This window comes from Entelurus aequoreus, linkage group LG09, assembly GCF_033978785.1.
Source record: "Entelurus aequoreus isolate RoL-2023_Sb linkage group LG09, RoL_Eaeq_v1.1, whole genome shotgun sequence".
Lineage (NCBI taxonomy): Eukaryota > Metazoa > Chordata > Actinopteri > Syngnathiformes > Syngnathidae > Entelurus > Entelurus aequoreus.
Window position 1 is genome coordinate 21,596,279 of NC_084739.1, and position 22,059 is coordinate 21,618,337.

The window sequence follows — 22,059 nt, forward strand, 5'->3', positions numbered from 1 at the left end:
ACTTAAGTATACGGAAAGTCTGGAATTTATATTGGTAGTATGTTATTAATTTGCCAAACCTCTATTTTACTTGGTGTCATATCGGTAAGAAAATGTTTGGTATCGCTTATGACTATCCTTTATCAGAGATGTGTAAATGTAACAGTCATGTAAATTGCATGGTTGTGGTGCCTATCACCACAGTAGTGGGGTCCAGCAAAATTATACATACAGTACAAAAAGAAAAAAAAAACATCCAAAAAAACAATTATAAAAGCATTTTAAAATAAACAAAAAAAATGCATAAAGTAAGGAACTGTTAAGCAGCTTTTTGGCATGAGGCAGTGCAAGTCTTTCCCATTGCAAACCATAATAATTAACATAGCTCTTCAATTCTGAAATGAATCACTAAAATGACATAGGGGCAAAGTGACTTTTAGTGTTTTGGCACATGTAGTCCACTTACTTCGCATACAGTGATTCACAGTCATTGACATTAATGTAGGGCGACTCTTACCTTCCTCACAGTGGCACGACAGCCTTGAAGACGCGAGCGTGCCACATGGGACTGCACGTGCTCACAAGTGGATGTTTCCAGGTTCACTTCTTTCAAGTCACCCCCTCCATCACCACACTGTTGACAGCGCTTGGATCATAACGCAAATGATTTAATGGCGCACATACAGCCAGGATGAAGTGTGTTTCTAAGCATCTGTAAAACCCCCAATGAGAGTCAGCCTGTGTGTATTGTTCATATAATCTTCACACAATGACTTTTAATTACATGTCTGGACAAATATCTTGAGTTGTGAGTACCTAGACCACTGGAATGTATAATAATAACAGAAGAACAATGCACTAAAAGAACAATGTATGCATTTACTTGTTTCATTGGCTTGGAGTAATTTAAAAAGTATAGAATATACACGTCTACTGCCAAAAAATGGTATCACAAATGTAACAGGAGCGTCAATGATCAATGAATTAATTTATATTATACCTTAAAGTACCAGTAAAGTGGAAAAACAAGTTCAAGTTAAAAGTTAAAGCACCACTGATAATCACACACACACTGGGTGTGGTGAAATTACACTCTGCATTTGACCTGTCCCCTTGTTCCACCCCCTGGGAGGTGAGGGGAGCAGTGGTGGCCGCGCTCAGGAATCATTTTGGTGATTAAACCCCCAAATCCCACCCTTGATGCTTAGTGGAAGGTAATGGGTCCCATTTTTATAGTTTCTGGTATGACTCGGAACTTACGACCTACCAATCGCAGGGCGGACACTCTAACTACAAGGCCACTGTTGCCTCTATATTGAAGCTATTATCATATATTTCTTATTTATAACACCAAAACACTTCCAAAGTTTGCAAATAGTATCAATCTCACGGCAAATCCCGAGCCATTTTGAGTGATAATGAGGAAGCCAGTCACGTGATTGTGTGACGTCGCGCTAAGAACCAAATATATTTTCCCTATCAACAACAATGCTATTAAAGCAGACTTTATGAGAGCCAACAACTATTACTTTTGGAAACAATATGATCCAGAACCTTATGTTTTTGAGCCCGAACACAAAGAGGATGAGTAATAAGTTTTAGAAGCTGAGTAAAGGATGCAGTTTCATTGTGACACTAGCATCCGCAGAATTGGTAGGTGCTAAACATACAAACTAAGAATAACAAACCAGAATAAAACAAACACTTACTGTGATATTTCCACTCTCGCTGGGATGTCAACCGACGGGACACTCACATAATTCCGTTTAGATGAAGATTTAATCGCCATTGTCAAGAAGGGTTAAAAAAAAAGTTCCTAGCTAGATAGCAGCATAAGCTAAAATAGTCTGTCTGCATTGGCGCTTATAATAACAATATCACTCAAATTTGGGTAATTTCAGGTCACGACATGTAAATGGAATATTGTTGGTCGTTTCTGGATGTTTTTAGAGCGTATAATGAGTGCAAAAAAGGACCCTCGATCTGTTGAATTAGTTATTGGCTATTTATTTATGATTTTGAATGCATAAAAAAAAACAAGCATATGTTTTCTTGTCTTGCATAAGAATTGTGAATGATAAACAGCACATCTCTTTCCAATTTTTGCGTATTTCCGATCTGATAACCTTGTCAGAGTACTGTGGCGTCAATCTCCGAAAATAGCCAGAGCACAATATTCAAAATGGCGGACTGAATTTGTGGCATTTTGTTATGTTTAAATGGTGTTTTCACATACTTTGAGGATTGGGACTACAATTGGATTGGTTTAATGGATACAATGAACCACAAATAAGCATATCAAGTCAACTTGTTTTTCCACTCTACTGCTACTTTAAATGAAGACACATAGGTTTTGGTGAACAAGTGGGGTATCTCTCTGAAAATAAAACATAGTTAACATTATAATATGCACAATTTCTTGTATTACACTTAGATCAATAAAAATACAAATTGTCATTAATGTCTTATAATAATAATAATAATAATACCTGGGATTTATATAGCGCTTTTCTAAGTACCCAAAGTCGCTTTACATGTTAAAAACCCATCATTCATTCACACCTGGTGGTGGTAAGCTACTTTCGTAGCCACAGCTGCCCTGGGGTAGACTGACGGAAGCGTGGCTGCCAATTTGCGCCTACGGCCCCTCCGACCACCACCTATCATTCATTCAACATTCATTCACCGGTGTGAGCGGCACCGGGGGCATGGGTGAAGTGTCCTGCCCAAGGACACAACGGCATGGTAAGAGGCGGGGAGCGAACCTGCAACCCTCAGGTTTCTGACACGGGCGCTCTACCCACTACGCCATGCCGCCCCGATAAGATGAACAGATCCAACTTACCGAGGACAGATCCAAGCACAGTTGAAAGAAGTGTTATCAAATGATAATGTTTTGAATGACAATCATTTCAGTAGTTGATTAATTTATAGGGCTGTCAAAAATAACAAGTTAACTAAGAAATGTTGCATTAATCGTGTATATACACAAATTAGTCACGTACGATTATGAGACTGTACACCTTTACCTTAACCACGGATTGTTATCTGAAAGGTTGTTATAAGGTGCATATGTCTAAAGATTAATGAGAAACTCCTGACTGGCGTGCTCGCTGAAAAATGTCACTCCTAAATAAACCCTGACTTGATAAAACTGTCAAATTATATGCATTATAAAAAAATCCCCAAAAATGTTTCTAAATTATTTTATTATTTTTTATTACAATAAAATTACCTTAGTGTCAAAATATTAGAGTCATTTTAAGTTCATTTGAATTATGCAAGGGAGTAATAAATTGCGGTTGATCAGGATTAATCTAAATTAAAAAGTAATTGTTCCAATTATTTAAAAAAATATCATTTGGCAGCTATAAACTTTAGGATTAATACAATTTATTTTATATATAATACTCGTGTTTTATTTTGCATGAGCAAAGATGCTCAAGAAAAAAAGGAATTTAACTACTCGGCGTTTATCAAACACCTTTAACATCATCTTCATGTTTAAAAAATACTGTCTATTTTCCTAAGCAAACATTTAACATCTAATATTTTAAAGGGGTCCTATTATGCAAAACTAACTTTTCGTACCTATTGGTAACTGATGTTGTATATTTGGGATCTTCCCCAATTTTTTTTTTTTATCAAACCATGGAGGCATCGCGGTGATATTTACAAAACAATCTTGCCCTCCTTCATACTTCCTCCAAACGAGTCATTTGAAATTTGCTCTGTCCTGGGACGTTTTTCACACCGGTGAAGTCAGCGGAATGTCCATACATGGTAGAAATTGTTGTGGGGCTGACTGGCTCGTACATGCACATGCATCCTCCACTGTTGCCATTTCTAATACAAAGCAGCGTATAACTTACTGTATATCTGTCAGTAGACTATATCGAAGCGATAAAACTACAACATGGATAACGGGGAGAAGACGCAGCCTAAGTGGAGGTACGTAAATAACACCGCCCACAAAATGGTGCATCCTGAAGAGACTGTCAGAAAGTAGTTTTTAAGGCGGTCTGTAAAACATAATCATGCGAAATTTTGACCAGAGAATTACCATTAAAAAAAACGAATAAATAATGATGATACAAAAATAATATGACCCCTTCGAAGTGTTTCTGTGAAAATAAAACTCTTCCCTGTAGTGTGCATAATACTTTATTTCCGTCAACACTTCTGTCATGTTTTTCTTTTTGTCACTACCAGATCAATTACCTATGGTACTACAAACAAGTTAGTAGTACCATACAGAAAATGGTAAATTGCTCCAATAGCAAAACATAGTGGGTTTAAAATGAAATCCTGCATTGTGCCTCATCCATTCAAGGTTTTCAAGAAAGCAGTCTACCAGTGTCAGAACCATGATCTGCCTGCTAAGATGGACTACTCTCCTTTGGACTGTACTCTTAATTCCTTGCACTTTTGGAATGGCAGTGAATGAACGAACAGGTACCTTTCATCTTTTGCGCTATACCTGCATTATCCGTTCCATCCTTACCCTTCCATCCTTTGTAACTGAGCTACTGTGTGGAACAATTTCCCTTGTGGATCAATAAAGTTAGTCTAAATCTAAGTAAGCCTACAGCTTTTCTTTATTTTTATGTATTCCACCATGCATACCAGTTTCAGTCTTGGCAGAGGTTTATACTCTTCTAAATGACATACCGACCGATACATGGGCATTATAGCATCGCTCAAACACAGTGGTTTTTCAAACTTTTTTCCACCAAGTACCACTTCAGAAAACACCAAGTACCACCATAATGACCAACATGAAAATACAGTCGCGCAGTAGGCCTAAATCATTAAAAACAAGGCATAGGTTTTTTACACACCGTTTGAACAGTAACACTGTGTTTGTATATTTAATTTAGCGATTCTTTAGCGTAACACTAGCTGGAGGATGCGTACCACTAGTTTGAGAATCTCTGCTCTAACATACACATACAGAACTAGTAGGTAGTAGGCTTTGAATGCAACTCTTAAATATAATTACAAATATCCTTCTGAATGTATTTTGAGTTTTGGGAAGATGCACCTATGATGTTTTAAACTTCTCAAGCCTGTTTCCAAGTGTAATTGCCAGTTTATCACAAATGATCATTTTGTTTTCTTTCAGATGTCTCATGTTCACGATTGAATGTGGATGAAAGCAGGTTTTCAGATGTCTTGGATCGTCCTCTGGAAATCACAGGTACGCACAGAAAAAGAACATCTGCAATCTAATTAAAACTGTGCATTTAAACCCGCAAACTCTCTATGATGCTCTTTTGCAGGATTTGATCTGACAGAAAAGTTTCTTTTGAGAAAAGGGACAGTCACAGAAGACCTGCCTTCATTTCGCCTGGGAAGCAGCCCACTTATCAAGCCAACCAAGTGAGTCGCACATGCATTAGGTGTATGCTCCACCTGCATTGGGGTTTTTAGATGCAGTTGTGAGAGAACAGATGTCCTGTAAATAATATCCCAGTATGTACTGCTTTGTACCCCTCTGTCCCTTGGCAATGTGGCGCAATGTGACTCGAACCCTCTCATGTGTAGCCAAGACTGTAAACAGTCTTAAAGTGCAGAGTTCCTTTAGATTAACAGCCATGGTATTACTTTGTGTCCTCTCCCAGTCATTGGAGTTGATAACAACTGCAATACTAAAGGCCAAATAGTAGCGCTGGATCGGGGGTGACTATTTGCCTTTTTCAACTTCGCCGCAGCTGTGTCCCCTTGTTTACCTGGTTAAAGAGTGTACTCACTTGAAAGATTCCCTCAAAAGGATTGCACGCTGAAGGAGACACAATTACATTTCTGGATCCCTCATTACACACATGCAAGGGTTGCATAAATTCCAGGAGTGTGCGTGTCTTGCCAGAACACAGGCTCAAATTTGATTGTGTCGTCTAGCTACAGTGCAAAGCTGGCGCTTAGAAATAAAGTTTCTTTCAAGTGCAGTTATCAGTGGAGGACTAAAGGAAGTGGAATGGCTCAGCATGCTAAGCACACCCACACACCAAGCAAAATGACACAAGAAGCTAACTTCTAAAGCTTCAATGTAAAGTAGGAGTACTCGATACAGACATCAATACTATCTATACCTATGGTATTAGTCGATAATTAATACTAAAGTGATTGGATCAATATTTTTCTTTTTCTTATTATTCTGAAAACATTGTTGGGTTGTTTTTGTTATTGCGTACAAACTCAGAGAGTGAGTCTCTGGATACAGGAATGCTTTGGGGGCAAATGGAAGCCAATTGTAGTGTTTGCTATTGTGCACGAACCACTTTATTTTGTGAAAAAAAATGTAAATAGCATTCAATACCACAAATGTATTACAGAAATACTAGCAAATTCTAGATTTAATAAGGTAAACTTTATAAGTGAAGTGATTTGTATTTATATAGCGTTTTTTCTTTAGAGACTCAAAACGCTTTCAATTGTAAAACCCATTGTCCACATCTTAATCTGCATTTAAACCAGTATGGTTGGCACTGGCAGAAAGGTGGGTAAAGTATCTTGCCCAAGGACACAACGGCAGTGACTAGGATGGCGGGAGCTGGAATCGAACCAGGAACCCTCAAATCTCTGCCCGTCTGCTCTACCATATTAGCCACTTTCCCCATAACACATAACATAAGAATGTGTTATTGTGTTTACTTAAGCTACTTGCTATAAAACATTTTTAGTTGTATAATTCTACCGTCAAAGTATCAAATCTGGACTGAAAATCTGTCACGGCTGGGCCTTATGTTGCGTTTTTTTAGTGTTCTCAGATGTTTAGTTCGTGTCCTGGGCTTTTATTTTAGCGGCTCTTCCGGATTTGTTGGTGTTTTCCCCTGGCTGCTTCACTTCTGTCCTCTCAACACTATCCTTTTTCTACCTTCGTTGTCAAGACATTGTTGTTGTTGTCGTTTCACTGGACTACAGAGGATCCTTTCGATGCTAAGCCCATACACGCACTACTTTGTGGACGACGTCTGCTCCACATTTTCCATGAGTGTTTTGCTTGGTTTAAGTCTGTTTTGTTTTGTTTTTGCTGCTCTCGTTTTTGTTCGTTTTTTTACCTCACGCTGTTACCTCGTTCGTCTACATCCTAAAAATCACTACAACCTCCTGCGTCTTCCACAACGTATCGCTTATCAACGCTTAAAAAAATTGAATTATTTAGAGGCCAAAAAAAATCAAACCAGGATCGAAGGCCAGAAATGTGGATCGGGACATCTCTACTAGATAGTTTTATAAAACGCCTAAATTGACTGCCAAAATAAATATGATTTGGGCAGAACTTAGCTGTTAGTCATTATAATGTACTGACCTGAAAAAAAGAGAACCCTTCTCTTTTAAAAATTATTTTTGTAAAAAAAGATGTTTGGACAAAAATATATCAATCAATCCCAATATCAATGTAGTAACATCTTGTAGATTGAAACAAAAAAAAGGATGGATTGTTTAACAGCTGTTTGACAGTTTTTTGATAACTGCTTCATTGATTGCCTTAAAGTAATACTAATAAATAATAATTGTTTAGTCAAGGTTTCTGTGGTTTATCCGTTATACAGTGCTCAATACCGGGGTAGAGCGGAATATACACAAGGTCAGGAAAAAACACACAGGCTATTTCATCCATACAAGCCTGTTTCGCAGAGCAGAGAAACCTGCGAACAGGCTTGTAGGGATGAAATAACCTCTGTGTTTTTTCCTGACCTAACGTATAATAATTGTTTAAAAAATATAGCGCTTTTTCTAGATACTCAAAGCGCTTCATAGAGAACTGAGAACCCCTCATTCATTCACTCCACATTCACACACTGATGGTGGTAAGTTACATTTGTAGCCACAGCTGCCCAGGGGAAGACTGATGGAAACAAGCCTATGAATTTGCACCTACGGCCCCTCCGACCACCACCAAAACATTCACTTTCATACATAAAGTGTCTTGACCGAGGAAACAACGGCCGTGACTAGCACGGAGGAAGCTGGAATCGAACCGGGACGGCTAACTAACTTGCACAACTTTTGAGACATCTCTGTGTCGTGCATGCATCTCTCTAGGTCGGTGCTTTATGTGAGTGACAAGAAGAAGATCTTTGACTCACCAATGACCAAATGCATGTCTTTTTTGTAGGCTAAAATACCGCATTGGGGTTAATAAAGTACTTCGTAGGACAGAAGTGTGGAAGTGTCACATGCAGGTTGACTCGAGGCAGCCTGAATAAACTCTGCTCAGAGTAATAGTTTAATTGGCCCTGGCTAATAAGGACAAATGGTGAGGCAAGCCATTTGAAAGGCAATCATTTGTATCATAATTTATATAGAATTATTCCACACATGTCGTAAGTGTGGCAGTGGGGCGAAAAGTCTGTGCATGTATAATAAGACAGGAATTTTAATACTGTATATGTAACTACATAAATGACACTCACTTACCGGAGACCTTTATGCTTTGGTCAGCCGGTAGGAATGTTCTTCCAGTTCACTGATACGATGATACACTTGAACGTTGAGTATGATTTAACATTCATGCGGGCCTATAGCACTTGTGTCTTCGAACTCCTGACACTCGTGTTCTTTGTTTGTGTCCTTATGTTGAAGAGAGAAGATATTGTCATTCTTCCAGGAAGGGAATGATATTTTTAGTCCTTTACGCGACACGCGAGCGTGTAAGTGACTGCCGCTCTCATCTGGGCCAGGTGATTTGCGGCTATACTTCCTTGCTTCGTCACCCCGCTGAAAATAAAAAAATGTTCAGCCCCTCGCTCTGTTTCTGTCAGCTCGTCGTGTCCGAGAAGATGCTTCTTCTCAATGACACTGCTGACACGGACATTGGTTATGGTGGCGGCGCCCGCAGTCCCTCTGGTATCCAATTATCTAAGTACTCTGACAGGTGATACTGCATGTCAGCTGAGGAGCGAACGGCACCAAGTGCGAGACCCCTTCTGTCCCCCTCTCCCCTTCCTTCGCAGCCACTAAAACACTGCTCCTTTTAAGTGCAGCGGTATGCTCCGTTCTCTCCACCTTGCTAATGTCATGCTGGCTCTCTTGCCTAATTCACGTCATAACGCATAGATCGGGACAAGGAGCATTTGTGTGAGGTGACAAATTGTTGGACAGTCTCAAGGCTCAGTATGGCTGTCCTGTGTGATCACGTTTGCCTCCTATCCTAACAGAAGTATAACTTATCACTTTATTACATGCAAGATACTGCATGCACTATTTACTTCGCATTAGGATTTTGCGATATAGACGATATAAATGATATAGATTTGGTCGACAATGGAGCTTTTAATACTGTTGTTATGTCGTGATAATACATGTGTGAAGACACATTCTAGCTGTGTCTTGACAGTGACAAGCGGACAAACGCGTCCAACGCAATGTAGCATTCTCGCTAGCGGCTAACGCCCCTCCACAACACAAAGCCACTTCTAATAAATCAATTCATGCCTCCATTGTGGCAAATAAATTATGTTTATAACCATTAGAGTTGTCACTGGAGGACAAAGAATAGTTGAACATACTACACTACACAGTGTAGGAGGATACAATAAGCCATTTTATATACAGTATATATATATATATATATATATATATATATATATATATATATATATATATATATATATATATATATATATATATATATATATATATATATATATATATATATATATATATATATATATATATATATATATATATATCAGTGACGTGCAGCGAGGGGAGGCAGGTGAGGCGGGCCTCACGTGCCATCATGGAAAGAAAAAAAAATGCAAAAAGAAAAAATAATAATTAAATTGTTATATGTATCCAGTGATTATACTATAAAATTATTTTCCATTTAACTTCACCAGTTTTAGATTATTTTTATTCAAAATCGCTGAATTTTCACATTTGCCGTTCAAATACTGAGAAGAGACTTGCGGTGAGTCACCAGCCAGTTGAGCCTCACCATGGATTGCGCAATGACTCGGCTAACTGCTGGCCTGCTGTGCAGTGAGACCGTATTGCTATATGAATTATATTATACATTTCCATAGTTTATTTAGCTGAGGTATATAATGTACAGTGTTTTTTGTCAACAACTGTATGTGTGTAACATATTTCTTGTGCTGAGCAATCATAAAACGGCTGCAAAGACGCACTGGCTGAGGCATGCAGTAATCCCGCCTCATGGTGGTAGAGGGCGCTAGTGATCCTAAGGATCATTTTTGCGACTACTCGGCTGCAGAATAAGTGACAACAAGCAGCAACAGTTAGCAGCGATCGTTTATTTTTTCCTCTCGCCTGGACTTTTAACATGGAGGATTACATATCTAAAATAAAACAGTTTTCTAAACTGGACTTTCAATCGAAGCAGGAGGTAATAATTAAAGGAAGATCTCCATCGAGACAGAGAGACTTTTAAAACGGAAGAAAGATAAGGAAGACTTCTATAAACAAGTTATCGATGCTTTTGTTCAGAAGGAGCGGCGCATGGACTTCATTTATAAGTAGAGGTAAGACCATAATAACATTTTTTTTATTAAATGTGCTTTTTTGTGTGCTACAGTTTGTATGTGTAAAGTTAAAGTTAAGTTAAAGTACCAATGATTGTCACACACACTAGGTGTAATGAAATTTGTCCTCTGCATTTGACCCATCCCCTTGTTCACCCCCTGGGAGGTGAGGGGAGCAGTGGGCAGCAGCGGCGCCACGCCCGGGAATAATTTTTGGTGATTTAATCCCCAATTCCAACCCTTGAAGCTGAGTGCCAAGCAGGGAAGAATGCTGGTATGGGCTTTTAAACATAACCCGTTAACTGCTGCCAATCAAACGGTGAATAAGATACTCTTTAGGGTTCATATGTTTGTAAATCTGACCGTGATGAAGTCAGTGCCTCACCAGCCATGAACCTCACCGCACGTCACTGATATATATATATATATATATATATATATATATATATATATATATATATATATATATATATATATATATATATATATATACAGGGCATTCAATCAATCGCAACTGGACTGTTTGGTTTGTCTGAGAAGACGTTTCGCCTCTCATACGAGTAGGCCTCATCAGTTCATGCTCATAGACTTAGATTGGTCAGATCTAGTTTAGCGCCTGGTGCCAAAACCCCATTAATTTTCAATGGGGAGAAATTCATGGTAATTCCGGATAATCTGGTGATTTTGGGAACCAGGAAACACGCTGGCTTGAATGTCTAGGATGAGTGGAGCGCATGGATGCTGGATTGGTTTAAAAATCATTTATGAAACACGGGATTTACAGAAGTTTATATTGCCTATTTGTTTTCCGTGGGTAATATTTTCTGGTAATTCCACATAAACCTGGAATTTTGAAATCACATTGTCGTGAATGTTCAGGGTGAGTGTAGTGTGTGGATGGTGGATGAGAAATGTAGGGTTTGTAGAGGTTTGTATATTGCCCATTCAATTTCGAAGGGGAAACATTCCTGGTATTTCTGGGTAATCCGGGAATTTAGGGAACTTGAATGAAAACATGCTGTCTTGAATGACCAGGATGAGTGGAGTGTGTGTGCATGGTGGAATGTTTAACATATAAAGTAGAGCAAATGTGAGATTTGTAGAGGTTTGTATATAGCCTATTCATTTTCAATAGGGAATGTTCCTGGTAAATGGGAGAAAACCGAAAATTGTGCTAGTATTTTTTATTTCATAGCTTGACAAATGTTTTGATGGCGAAACGGTTGAATTCTAATGCAAAATGTGGGAGTAGTCGAAATAAGAAAATGTGGACATACTGCAATTGAAAAGTGGGAATTCCTGGTAATTGGGGAATTTTCAGCACCACATGTTTGCTTGAATGTCCAGAGTGAGTGGAGTGTGGATGGTGGAACTGTTCGAATCGGATGAGCAATGTGGGAGTTATGCACGTTTAGAAATGTGCCCATTCATTTTTAATGGTAAAAATGTCCCATAAAAGATACAATTCCTGGTAATCTGAAATATTTTGGAAGATCAAAATATGGTTGCCGAGCTGAAGGTTTTGTTACTTAAATGGTTCCGATCGGATGAAAATTGGGGGCTAAGTTTTACGGAATACTGTAGCTTGTACCTTGTGGCATTCACATGATAATGACATTTAAAGTCAAAATATAGATATCCGTGATACTGTATAATGCAGTGGCGTGCAAGGCCTTCTATGCTGGCCTAACATAAGCAGAAATCATGATCATAATTAAAGATAAGATATGTTTTAATTGCTGATGCGGGTTTATTGATTTTTAAATGCGCCAGAAAATAACCCGTTATGTACACTGTTGGTGGTGATTCAATACACAGTAGTGTGTAAACGTGTTTCTGTATAGTATTTCTCCAGCAATGGTAATGTGGGGACATGAATTATGGTATTTTCAGAGGTAATCATTGAAGCCGGACATCACTGAAGGCCTAGGTGGGAAACGCACATCCCGCCACTGGTATAATGTTTGTAATTGGTATTGGAATAATACCAGCATTTTCAGTATTGCCAACCTCCAGTGCGCCTCTGCCTGAGCGCACCATAGGTTTGGTAAAAAGTTGGTTTTGTTGTAGATTACACCTTCTATAAAGCCCAGAAAAGGTGGTACATATTACGTGTGTGCGGCATATTCCAAAATGATGCCATGGATGTTCATTGAAAGACTGTCTCCAGGGTGAGAGCCGCAAAATCCTCATTTAAATAGGACAGTCCGCACCACTTTTACATTTGTTATCAATTGTGCACGCAGTCTTAGTAGTTTACACCCAACATTCCCACAACAATGTCATAGTTTGCAAACGTTACTTAGCACTTGTTATTTGGGATTGTGGTGGATCAGGCCCTAAGTGTTGTGTTGCAAAATCTTTGAAAATACTGTGTTAAACCCTTATATCCACATGGTTACCTCGTTGCATATTGTTTTGAATCCCAGGCATTAGCTGTGGCATAAACAGTACAAGTCTTCTATCACGTTTCTTGCATGCTGGTACCCAATAAAACAGAAAAGGCAGCCCGTGTTAAGACATTTTTAAAGCCCTGTTAGCATGAGTAGTGCTTCTAACGTGACAATTCACCTTGTCGAGCCATCTGTGATCCTTCTCAGTATCGTGTGTCAGCAATAGGGATGTGAGCCTAGTGGGTTGAACATTTGAGCTGTGATTGGGCCAGTTGTGGCAATCTGATTCCTTAGGCTATGTTAAAACAATCCCCCTGTATAGGATATCATGATGCATTTCAAGAGATATTCTGCCAGAATGACATTTTTACCATGATGAGAACATAAACTATATTGCCAAAAGTATTTGGCCACCCATCCAAATGATCAGAATCAGGTGTCCTAATCACTTGGCCCGGTCACAGGTGTATACAATCAAGCACTTAGGCATGGAGATTGTTTCTACAAACATTTGTGAAAGAATGGGCGTCTCTCAGGAGCTCAGTGATTTGCAGCGTTGAACTGTCATAGGATGCCACTTGTGCAACAAATCCAGTCATGACATTTCCTCTCTCCTAAATATTCCAAAGAAAACTGTGGGCTAGTGATGGGATCGGCAGTTCTTTTGACTGTACTGAATCACTAGAATCAGTTCCTTAAATGGAGTCGTTCAAAAAATGTGTTCACCGAACAGTACAGTACAGTGCAGACATTCACGGGAGAAGCAGCAAATAGGGTGAACGCGAGTCCCTACACAGCTCTGTGCATGCAGTACACCAGGCAGTGAGTGACTGACACAGCGCCACAGTCAGCACAGTTCAGTACGTGAACCTGAATCACTTCTGCAGCAGCAGTTATGTGTGCAGGTCGGCGAATCATGAGTCAGTCAGTAACAGCTTCCCCAGCGGCAGATCTCGGTGTGTGTCAGTTCGCGAACGACACAAGCCCTCAGCACCCAATGAACGACGCACACAGTGACTGAACGAGAGCCTCAATGTGACGTCCTCCTCCGCGACACAGTCAGTTCTCTGTGTCAGTAGGTTCGCGAGTCCTGATTCTGAATGAGTGAGTGAGTGCAGCGCGAACCTGAATCACGTTCGCGAACGACACAACACTACCGCCCCTCCCACTCGCGTCGCTGCTGCTCAGCCTTGCCCTGCCTGCACTGAGTTTCTTTCTGTCTCCTCTACTCTCATAACTTTATGTGTTGAGATAATGGGGACGGGGCACGTGTGTGTGTTTGTTTTCATGTGGCTTGAGTCAACATTAGCCGTTAGCTTGGAGAATGAATGGAGAACGGATGCCAATGGCATGAAACATATCCCCGCGACGGGAGGAGAATCCCTCACGGCATTGGGGCAAGCAGAGCAGAGAGCGAGAGCGTTGTCGTTCACTGAGTGAGTCATTGCTTTAATCCGTGGTGAACGAATCGTTCGCTCAGTCCCTCCCCCCGCCCCATGATGAGTAGCTGGCTGCGTCGTTCGCCGACGTCGAGGGTTCAGTGAGTCACAGAATGTGCCAGTTCCACTCATACCGGCATGGTCGCAGCGGAGCTCAACTGAACTGAGAAAGGAACGAATCAGCTTAAGGAAGTGATTCGGTTCAGTACGTTCACTCAAAAGATTCGCGAACGACACAACACTACTGTGGGCTTTATTATAAGAAAATGGAAGAGTTTGGGAACAACAGCAACTCAGTCACGAAGTGGTAGGCCACGTAAACTGACAGAGAGGGGTCAGTGGATGCTGAAGCGCATAGTGCAAAGAGGTTGCCGACTTTCTGCACTTTCAGTGCTACAGAGCTCCAAACTTCATGTGACCTTCCAATTAGCCCACTTACAGTACGCAGAGAGCTTCATGGAATGGGTTTCCATGGCTGAGTTGCTGCATCTAAGCCATACATCACCAAGTCCAATGCAAAGCGTGGGATGCAGTGGTGTAAAGCACGTCGCCGCTGTACTCTAGAGCAGTGGAGACGCATTCTCTGGAGTGATGAATCACGCGTTTCCATCTGGCAATCTGATGGACGAATCTGGGTTTGGAGGTTGCCAGGAGAACGGTACATTTCGGACTGCATTGTGTCGAGTGTGAAATTTGGTGGAGGAGGAATTATAGTGTGGGCTTGTTTTTCAGGAGTTGGGCTTGGCCTCTTAGTTACAGTAAAAGGAAATTTGAATGCTCCAGGAAACCAAAACATTTTGGACAATTCCATGCTCCCAACCTTGTGGGAACAGTTTAGAGTGGGCCCCTTTCTCTTCCAACATGACTGTGCCCCAGTGAACAAAGCAAGGTCCATAAAAACATGGATGACAGAGTCTGGTGTGGAAGAACTTGACTGGCCTGTACAGAGTTCTGACCTGAACCCGATAGAACACCTTTGGGATGAATTAGAATGGAGACTGAGAGCCAGGCCTTCTTGACCAACATCAGTGTGTGACCTCACCAATGCGCTTTTGGAAGAATGGTCGGAAATTCCTTTAAACACACTCCGCAGCCTTCCCAGAAGAGTTGAAGCTGTAATAGCTGCAAAAAGTGGACCGACATAATATTGAACCCTATGGGTTAGGAATGGGATGGCACTAGTGGCCTTGTGGTTAGAGTGTCTGCCCTGAGATCGGTAGGTTGTGAGTTGAAACCCCAGCCGAGTCATACCAAAGACTATAAAAATGGGACCCATTACCTCCCTGTTTGGCACTCAGCATCAAGGGTTGGAATTGGGGGTTAAATCACCAAAAATGGTTCCCGGGCGCCGCCACCGCTGCTGCCTACTGCTCCCCTAACCTCCCAGGGGGTGAACAAGGGGATGGGTCAAATGTAGAGGACACATTTCACCACACCTAGAGTGTGTGTGACAATCATTGGTACTTTAACTTGAACTTAACTTCAAGTTCATATGTGAGTCAAGGCAGGTGCCCAAATACTTTTGGCCATATAGTGTATGTTCCATTTTGCACCCTAATCCAGAAATAGATAATGATTCAATTAGCTTAAATTAGCTTGTTTTCTCGTGAATCCTCACATTTAAGAAAAATGCAAGTCACATTTCCTGCTGTTCATTTAGAAATGCGACTTAAAACCATGCAGTCATGTCAGTTTTTACGATCACATCAATATGCATATTAGCATCTTGACTGTTGCAAAAAAAAAATAAAAAAATGTGTATGCCTTTTTATTTGCAAAATGAAAACCATAGCCAAAGTCGTTTTAATTCCAGGAATACACATTGAAAAATCAATATCCAAACCAACCTCTACTAATGGTTGGGGCCATTATGCCACAGATGGCAGTCAATGTGAGGTCATGAATTTTGACCCTCTGAGATCATGTGTGTCACACTGTAAACTGACCGTGTTTTGAAACAAGAGTAGGCTTGTGGGGTTAGTGGGATGAGTGGAGAACTTTGGGATAGAAGCTGTACATTCTGTAGTCATTTTTAATAAAAGGCGTGTACAGTAGGTTTGCAAAACTGGAAGATTTTCATTGGGACTTTACTGGAATATATGGGTAAATAAAGGAATTCCTGGGGAAACAAATCCTTCCTTATTGTATTATTTTTTAAAGAATTTAAAGAGAGTGTGTTGGCCTGTGTCTTAATGTAAATTAGCTGTGTTTTTCCATGCCTATTTGTTGTTCCAAGCACTTTATCCACATTATGGATGTACAAAGTAATCAACTATTTCATATATTCAGTGTTAGGCAGTCACGGGGTCAGTAGTTGAACTACATTTCTCAATAGCGTGGTCAGAACGTTGCTGTTTCCGACAATACATAGCTTTTTAGTGCTGAAGCTACTTTCAAGGCGAAGTAGTGCAGTCACGTCCACAGAAGCTACATTTTCAAATGCATTTCTAAACCTTAAACACATCTCTCTCAAATTAGCAACATGTCTTTTGGACGCAAGAAAACAACATTAGTTGCCCGTGTGCCTGGGTGTAAAGCAGGGCTGTCAAACTCATTTTAGCTCAGGGGCCACATGGAGGAAAATCTATTCCCAAGTCTCTACTGCTCGCTAGTGTTACCATATCTGAGTTATTGTGTAGAAATATGGGGAAACAACTACAAATGTGCGCTTCATTTACTAACTGTGTTACAAAAAACATCAATTAGAATAATCCATAATGTTGGATATAGAGAACATACAAACCCTTTTATCAAATTACAAATATTGAAATTCAACGATTTAGTGCAATTGCAAACAGCTAAAATTATGTACAAAGCAAACTATAACCTGCTACCCAAGAATGTACAACAATTCTTCTCAACAAAAGAGGAGACATATAGCCTTAGAGGAAAATCAAATTTAAAACATTTGTATGCTCGTACACCTAAAACCTTTAGTATATCAGTATGTGGAATTAAATTATGGAATGACTTAACCAAAGAAATCAAACAAAGCACCAATATGATTCAATTTAAGAGACTGTTCAAACTACAAGTGTTCACAAAGTACACAGAACAATAATTATGATGAACATCTTGAACCCTTTTTTTTTTTTTCCTTTTTTAACTTTTTTTTTTATTGAGGTAAAGATTATTTATGTATTTAATGTTTATTTCCTTACTATGCTATATTATTTATTTATGATTTATTTGTTCACTGTTCTGTTACAGAGAACAAGGACATTGGATAAAATTGCTATGGTATGAAAAGGGGTAGGATTAAATAAGCTTTGCTTCTTCCTACTCCTTTTCAGACATGCTGTAATGAAACAACTGGAAATATGTGATGCATTACATTGTATCGTTTGCATGTTCCAAATAAACTGAAACTGAACTGAACTGAAAAAACTAAAAAAAAGTTAAATCATGGCATAATAACTTAATAATAAAGACAACTTCAGATTGTTGTCTTTGTTTAAAAATACAGCAAGCGCATTCTGAAAATGTAGAAATCATAATGGTTTTTTTTGTTTTACACTTACATGTTTTGGTTAATAGTGTTCTATCTTCATTTGCCGTTATTTATACTTTCAGAATAAATGATATGATAACGTTGATCAGTCAAATAGGCGGAATTGAGTCGGGCAGAGTTTGAAAATGCTGCCATTGGTGTTATTTTAATCTATCAGAAGATGAAATCCATCCATCCATTTCTACCGCTTGTCCCTCTCATTAATAATAATATTAAATCAAATTACAGGATGTTAATAATGTAATTTACTCATTTCCGTCAACTGATGTATTAACGTCATGTGGTTTATTCTGTACACATGTAGCATCATATACAACAAAACGTGTGAATTTGGACTAATTTCATTAATCACACATACATGTTATTTCAGCATATTTATGTGCACCCAGAAAATGTGTCCCCATTACCAACAACGTCTTTGACAATCAAGGCATGAACCTAACAATCCAAATGTTGTATCACTACTATCACTAATAAGCAGCGTAAGTACAGAGTGTCCAAACTTGAACGTCTCACCTCTATTTTAACACTGCACATAGTTAAGCTCATTTTTATGCTTAGCAAACTCATCTCGCAGGCTGGATAACACCTGTTGACAGCCTGATCCGGCCCGTGGGCCATACGTTTGACACCCCTGGTGTAAAGACTCAATGTAGGAAGAGTTAGGAAAAATGAGAATACAGGAAAACCTGAAAAGTATAACATTTGCTCTTTGTAAATATTTGCACACTTTTTTCCCTCTACAAAACAAATTTGCTGTGGTCATTTGAAATAGATGATTTGATATGTGTGTAGATTATAGCTTTAGTACAGAATGGGGCTAATGAATACACTATTACGCAAAACTACTGTACTATTCCAAATGGAAATAAAGAGGTTTGTTTATTTTACATTACCAAACAGTTATACTGATCCAACCCCCTTCTTACAGTTTTATTGATCAATAGTAAATAACTACTAGTATGAGGCAGCTAAAAATGCATGATCTAATCCGTCTGTTTTACAGTTTTATTGATCAATAGTAAATAACTATGAGTATGACACAGCTAAAATGCATGATCTAATCTCTCTGTCTTACAGTTTTATTGATCAATAGTAAATAACTGCTAGTATGATGCAGCTAAAATGCAGGTAATGAGGATCCACCTGTTTGGCCTATAAAGCCTGCTGAAAACCATCCAAAAACCACCAACAATGCTCCATTTACATGCCTGCATATTAACCAGGCAATAGCGATATTGTTATTACAAAGCTAACACAGAGGAACAACTTGTTTTAATACATGGCCTTGCTCACACTGCTCCTCAGACTACTAGCGAGTAGCGAGTAGCCAGCTTAAACTGTCAACGCATTAAACATACGAGTATTATTATGGTGTGTGTATAAGGACCGCAAAATGGCACCTATTAGCAGACATATTATCTGGTGTTTTGTTTCGCAATATTATGCAAAACCAACTATTCTTACCTTCTGGTACCTGCTGATGTGTATTTGGGATCTGCATAAGTCCTTAAAATGTGCTCGCGTCCGCAATTGTAGTCCGTGGCGACGCCGTAGTCATAAGCTTCTTCTTTTTCTCTACCTTCTTGTTGTTGCTGTTGCCATTTCTAATATAAAGTAGCGGAAAGTTCTTACTTATATCTGTCAGTAGACTAGCTATCGAAGTGCTAAAAACTGTAGTGGGTTTACATATATCACCCACGGAACTTTAGTTATTAGAGGGTTCCGGTCGGACGTTTATTCACGGGACACATTTCTGGTGTTGATGTTGCATTATTGAGCCACGGATGAGAAGATGCTGTTCCGTTAAAGTAAAGTCTGAATGTCATTAAAACAGTTAGCTCCATCTTTTGACACTTCTGCAACTCCGATTCTTGCACGCTACACCGCTACAACAAAGATGACGGGGAGAAGACGCTGTCGAAGGTGAGCCACGTAAATAAGACCGCCCACAAAACGGCGCGTCCTGAAGAGACCCTCAGAAAGCTACTTGAAGATGATCTGTAAAACATAATCTATGCAACATTTTGACCAAAGAACCACCATTACATGTTATGTAGACCACAAGGAAGTGTTTTAAATTTAGAAAAAAATCATAATATGACCCCTTTAATGCGCCTTATAATCCGGTGCGCCTTTTGTATGAAAAAAGACCAGAATAGACCCGCTCGTTGGCAAGTTTGATTTGTTTCCCTATAATTCTCATTACTTTTTGTAGAAAGTATCCACATTTGAATTTGTTGAAATTCTTTCCTAGATTGTTCCACCTCTTTGCAAACCAACAACACAAAATATTCCGTACAAGCCGTGAGTTTGCACAAAGTCACTTTTTATACTGAGACACTGCTGAAGTTGACCCTTGGCCCCACAGGCAGCGTAGTCCTGATGTGGGCTCTCATGGCAATGTTTGATTTCTGTGGGCAGAGGGGTTTTAACTGCTTGTTTATCATTTTAGTCATGGGCTTCTTACAGCCAAATCTCCATGAATTCGGGGGAGGCAGCAGACGAAAAGTACAGAGCGGAGATGATGTATTCGAGTGAAAAATAATTTCTGACCTTTTTTGGAAACCCCCCCCCCCCCAAAAAACAGCCAACCACCACCTTACTAAATGATCTTTTTGTTACATTGACATTTTTTTCCGACCTTGTTTTGTGTGTTTTAAAAGCAAATTGTATATATATATATATATATATATATATATATATATATATATATATATATATATATATATATATATATATATATATATATATATATATATATATATATTTTTTAATCTGAACAATAAAATTAGAAAGGGATGCCTGGCTGTGCGATGAATGACTGAATGGGCCGTAATTCATGCAAGGGTGGCTGAGATTGAGCCGGTGCGCTGGCAGTGTGAAAGATGATATTGTTTTTCCTATACAGCCTCCATCTTTTCTGCATGTTCTTGCTTCTGCTCTGGATGTGGAATTGTTATTTGACTTTTCAGAGCAGCTGAGGTCAAACACATAAACATGCGTCTTCTTTGCGCGATGCGTCTATGAGCCAATAAGTGTAAGACATGGTTGTGCATTCGAGATAAAAGATTGGCTTGTGCGACTCTGGATCAATGCCTATATGTTTTCATTAGCTGTATGCCAGGAAGGCCGGTGCAAAATTCATTACATTAAATTACATCAAATGTGTCAGCTCTGTTTATATATTTTTTTATTCCAGAAGCACTAGCTTTATTGACCATGGACATTTAAGGTGGGTGTTCAGCCATTGCTGAACCAACTCACTATGTTTACATGCACTAAAAAAAAAATATATATATTACAGGGATTTGGTTGGTACCAGATTTTTGAAACACATTCAACCCACAGAGGACTAAGGCTGAAATTTCCGTCCTTTTCAGTAAATGTTTTGCTGTAATTTTGGCCATAATTTGTGTTGTTACTTCATTATACATGATTATTTCTAAGACAATTTTCCTGTAAAAAAAAACAAAACAATATCCATCCATCCATCAATTTAATTCCGACATTGGTGTGCAATACACTAAACGTTATTCGACAATTCCCCAGAGTCCATTACTTTTTCAAAGAACATACAACAATTTGTAAAAAATAATACTTTTTTTTTCTTTACTCAAATATTTTAATCCCAAAACATTGTTTTTTGTTTTTTTGAAGTAGGGCTTGTCAAATATTAAAAACTTGTAACTCAGGAATAATCACAAAAATTAAACGCATTATTCATGCACATGCAGATTAATTACACAATTTATTTTGTCCTTTACCTAAAAAGCGGTGTGAGTTGTTATAAAAAATAACCCCTGACGGGACTTAGTTTTGCTATTAGTTTTGCGCTAATAAATTACATGCATTCAAGTAAAACATTTAAAAAACATGTTCATAGATGACATTCTGACCTTAAAATTCAATCAATAAATCAATCAATCAATCAATCAATCAAAGTTTACTTATATAGCCCTAGAACTTGAATAAACCTCACGGTGATGCTTGTACACGTTATCAGTGATAAACCCGGGGTCATAGGGTGTTTCGGGTCTTTAATCATCAGACATCCTCGCCCGGGCGACCCAGACCCCGGCCTGTGTCCAAGTAGCGCACCACGGATCCCCCCTACGGATCCACGGATGTCTCAAAGGGCAGCAAAATTGAGGTCTTTTTAAGTTGATTTAACTTACATAAGTGAGTAATAACCTATGTATATTCCAAATTTAAGAGTGTGATTAATCTGATTAAAAAATCTT

General features: G+C 39.1%; 1 protein-coding gene across 3 annotated transcripts in view; it reads left to right on the top strand.

Moving 5' to 3' along the window:
* Nucleotides 1-22,059, top strand: part of LOC133657238 (collagen alpha-1(XIX) chain-like) — a 361,915-nt gene that overhangs the window by 12,568 nt on the left and 327,288 nt on the right. For all 3 annotated transcript variants that reach the window (XM_062058310.1, XM_062058311.1, XM_062058312.1), the window contains exons 2-4: nt 4,313-4,434; nt 5,105-5,179; nt 5,262-5,361. In XM_062058310.1, the coding sequence (XP_061914294.1) occupies nt 4,347-4,434; nt 5,105-5,179; nt 5,262-5,361 (263 nt within the window). In that variant the 5' untranslated portion in view covers nt 4,313-4,346. The remainder of the gene's footprint in view (nt 1-4,312; nt 4,435-5,104; nt 5,180-5,261; nt 5,362-22,059) is intronic.